At 39.4% G+C, this 3654-nt stretch overlaps 1 protein-coding gene across 1 annotated transcript in view; it reads left to right on the top strand.

The window, feature by feature from the left end:
- The first annotated feature begins 1893 nt into the window (after window positions 1-1893).
- The window catches only part of LOC107557082 (ribonucleoside-diphosphate reductase large subunit), a 4888-nt gene continuing 3127 nt past the window's right edge, over window positions 1894-3654 (top strand). Inside the window, exons 1-4 of the mRNA XM_016240402.1 lie at window positions 1894-1968; window positions 2066-2267; window positions 2382-2531; window positions 2616-2837. Of these exons, the coding sequence (XP_016095888.1) occupies window positions 1901-1968; window positions 2066-2267; window positions 2382-2531; window positions 2616-2837 (642 nt within the window). The 5' untranslated portion in view covers window positions 1894-1900. The remainder of the gene's footprint in view (window positions 1969-2065; window positions 2268-2381; window positions 2532-2615; window positions 2838-3654) is intronic.

Below are 3654 nucleotides of genomic sequence, written 5' to 3'. Positions count from 1 at the left end.
ATTTCAGAATGACCAAAACAACATATAGATGCTGTGAACGAGATCAGTCTGCTGCTAGTCAGGTTATCCCGTCTCATAGCGCAAAGTCATTACTTTTTCGATGCGCATGGAGGAATTTATTCAGTAAATGTGTTTCCATTGTAGTTTATGCACATTTTTATTTTATTTTTTTCACATCTTGGCGTTTCCATCCAGCGGTTTTTTTTTTTATGCGATATTCCAAAATGTGCATAAAAATAGGTGGATGGAAACGCAGCTGTTGCCTTGTCTAGAGGTTTCAGGCTTTTAGATGCCACGGGCCCCCCAAATATAATCATCCTTGTGCAACATTTTTTTAAATGCTTTTATCAGTTTCATCTGTTTTTATTTAATTTTGTTTTAAGCTAATTTATTGATTGTACTCATTTAAGTTTAATCCTTTTTCTACTTTTTTTTCCCCCTCTAAACCCCAGTTTAAAAACCCCTGGCCTAGTTGCTATTACAGTTATTCATCAAACGGTAGACCCGTGAGAGGTCTGTTAGAATAGCCAACACCCTAGTAATATTCCGCCAATGTCATGTGCCTATAGAGTAGTATTGCATCCTGCATATCACCGAAGAGTCTTTAGTTTTATCAGATTAATAAAGACAGATACAGCTGTGCCACTTCTCTCCTGGAGGCTTGCTGTGGGCAGAGTTAAAGAGTCACAAGCATGCAAAGTTTTTGAGTAGCAATCATCTGCATTTGTCACCGAAATGCCGGGAACAAATAAACACACTTGCACAACTCCGTTGCTGCCCCAGAGAAAACAACTGCATCCACTGTTCCCTTAACACTGGGTTTTTTGGGAAGCTGAACAAGGTCATCTTTCCCTCACAATGAAAAACACCTCTTTGCTCACCTCTTTGGTAACATTGTTGATTTCTTTGTCTAAAAACAAAGTGGCAAGTCCTGTGCAGCGCTGCCTACAGCGCTCTGGCTCTCGCTCTGGTGGATGTGTGCATTCCCTCCTCCTGGAGAAGTGCCCATACAAGGAATTCCGCCCTTTATGATGTCATACAGGGCCATACTCGGAAAAGAAAAACTTTCTGATACCAATACGAACCCTGAAGGAGTGTATTTGGCACAGAAACAATCCGTCATACGTACTCATTTTTTGAAACTTTGGCCATGTTTAGCATGAGAGTCCCACTCTTTAGCTGTGTAAATAAGTCAGAATGCATGAAAAATAGCATTAGACCTCTCCTTTAAATAAACAGTCCATAAAGAACTGCCTTTCAGTATACCCACAAATATTGAGCACACTATAAACTATACAAAAAAATATTTGAGATGTATCAAATCTTATGTTGTCAATGCCAAAATAATTGAGATGGGCAATGAAATCAAAATAGGCCGGGGGTTACTGTTCACAGAAGCAGAATGTGAATTCCAGTGCGAAGCATCAGTTTAATGTTGAAAAAGAGAGGTGAGATGGAAATTTGCAAAATGCAAATCATTTAATGTCAGTCAAGTGTTTTACGATAGAATTGATAAGTGACTGACAGCTGTATCTAGTGATGCAAACTACTCTACTTTTTTTTTCTCAAATATGGCCATTATTGGCACAGTGGTTAACCAGAAAAATTAAAAATGGCACTTCATGCCAAAAAGGTTGCCGACCCGTTTTAAAATATATTCGTATAGAATTTTATTTTTTTTAAATGGTGGGAATATTTCAGGATATTAATGTTTTTACTTTATTTTTGATCAAATAAATGCAAATATATACATTATAAATTCCCCAAACTTTTGAATGGTTGCATAGTTGTTTATGGTTGTATATTTATTTCCTTTGAAAGATGAGAGTTTAGTTCAAATGCAAATTTAGTTTTAAGCAAACTCATTTGTGACTCATATCCCATGTAGGACTGGTCTCTGATGTGCCCCAGTGACTGTCCCGGGCTGGATGAGTGCTGGGGAGAGGAATTTGAGAAGCTCTACATAAAGTATGAAAATAGTAGTAATGCTTCTACTATAAAACTGACTATAGAAGTCTATTAATATTACTGTTTAATAATCCCATTCATTGATCTTTTGTTCCAGATATGAGCAGGAGGGCAGAGCTAAGCGTGTGGTGAAGGCTCAGCAGCTGTGGTATGCCATCATTGAGTCTCAGACAGAGACCGGCACACCCTACATGCTTTACAAGGATGCCTGCAACCGCAAAAGCAACCAGCAGAACCTGGGCACCATTAAATGCAGTAACTTGTGCACAGAAATTGTAGAGTACACCAGTAAGGATGAGGTAAGGAGTGCAGAATACATACATGAAGTATAATAATGTAACTTATTGTCAGTCACATGCCATGTTGACTTCATTTGAAAGTGCTTTCATGGAGGACTGTACTCTCCCTTGTAGGTGGCTGTTTGCAACCTGGCATCCATTGCTCTTAACATGTACGTCACCCCAGAGCGAACTTTTGACTTCCAGAAGCTGGCCTCTGTTACAAAAGTCATTGTGAAGAACCTGAACAAAATCATCGATATCAACTACTACCCAGTGCAAGAGGTGAAGCGCTGTTTTGTTTCCCCCTTCAGCCATCCTACATTAATGTAATTGCTGTAGAGACTGATCTTCTCTCTCACACAACAGGCAGAGAACTCTAACAAGCGTCACAGGCCCATCGGTATCGGCGTTCAGGGTCTGGCTGATGCCTTTATCCTCATGCGTTTCCCCTTTGAGAGCGCAGAGGCTCAACTCCTCAACACACAGATCTTTGAGACCATCTACTACGCTGCGCTGGAGTCCAGCTGTGAGCTGGCTGCAGAATTTGGGCTGTATGAAACATATGCTGGGTCTCCTGTGAGCAAGGGCGTAAGTTGGATGTTATAATATAAGCAGAGTTTCTACGGGTCTTGAAGTATTGATTTCCCATCCACAAATTAAGGCCTTATAAAGTTCTTAAAGTCCCCCTGTTGTCAAAAATGTTATCCTTTAAAACTCATCTTTGATCATCAAAATGATATATTTAAATGTTTCTTCTAGTGAAAATAATTTTCTCATGCCTTAAAATAGCTTGAATGCAACTCTACACCCTTGCCTCATTTACTATACGTGGATCTATGAATACGTAAATTAGCCCTTTAATTAAAGGGGTCATATGATGCTGCTAAAAATAACATTATTTTGTGTATTTGGTGTAATGAAATGTTTATGCAGTTTAAGGTTAAAAAAACACATTTTCCACATTCTGTACATTATTGTTTCTCGTCTATGCCCCACCTTTCTGAAACGCGTAGATTTTTACAAAGCTCATCGGTCTGAAAAGCGAGGTGTGCTCTGATTGGCCAGCTATCCAGTGCGTTGTGATTGGCCGAATACCTCAAGTGTGTGACAGAAATGTTACGCCCCTTACCATATTGTGATGTCCTGTCCGGCTGGAGCGACGAGACAAAAACATAACCCATTATAAACGAGGCATTTGTTGCATCCAGTGGGGACATAATTACGGATTATAATGACTTATACTATCTTATTACGCGTTGCGTTGCATCGCGCCACGTAAACATAAAACCGTGTCTGCATTTGTGATCGGAGAAATGACAAACGGCAAGTGCTATTCTACACTGCTCAAAACTTGCATTTGAATCGTCAGTGGCAAATTCTTTAAATATAAAAAACGTACTTACAG

This window comes from Sinocyclocheilus grahami, unplaced genomic scaffold (genome assembly GCF_001515645.1).
Source record: "Sinocyclocheilus grahami isolate Dianchi unplaced genomic scaffold, SAMN03320097.WGS_v1.1 scaffold588.1, whole genome shotgun sequence".
In the NCBI taxonomy this organism is placed as follows: Eukaryota; Metazoa; Chordata; class Actinopteri; order Cypriniformes; family Cyprinidae; genus Sinocyclocheilus; species Sinocyclocheilus grahami.
The sequence above is the reverse complement of the archived record's forward strand: the minus strand, read 5'-3'. Positions and strand labels throughout refer to the sequence as shown.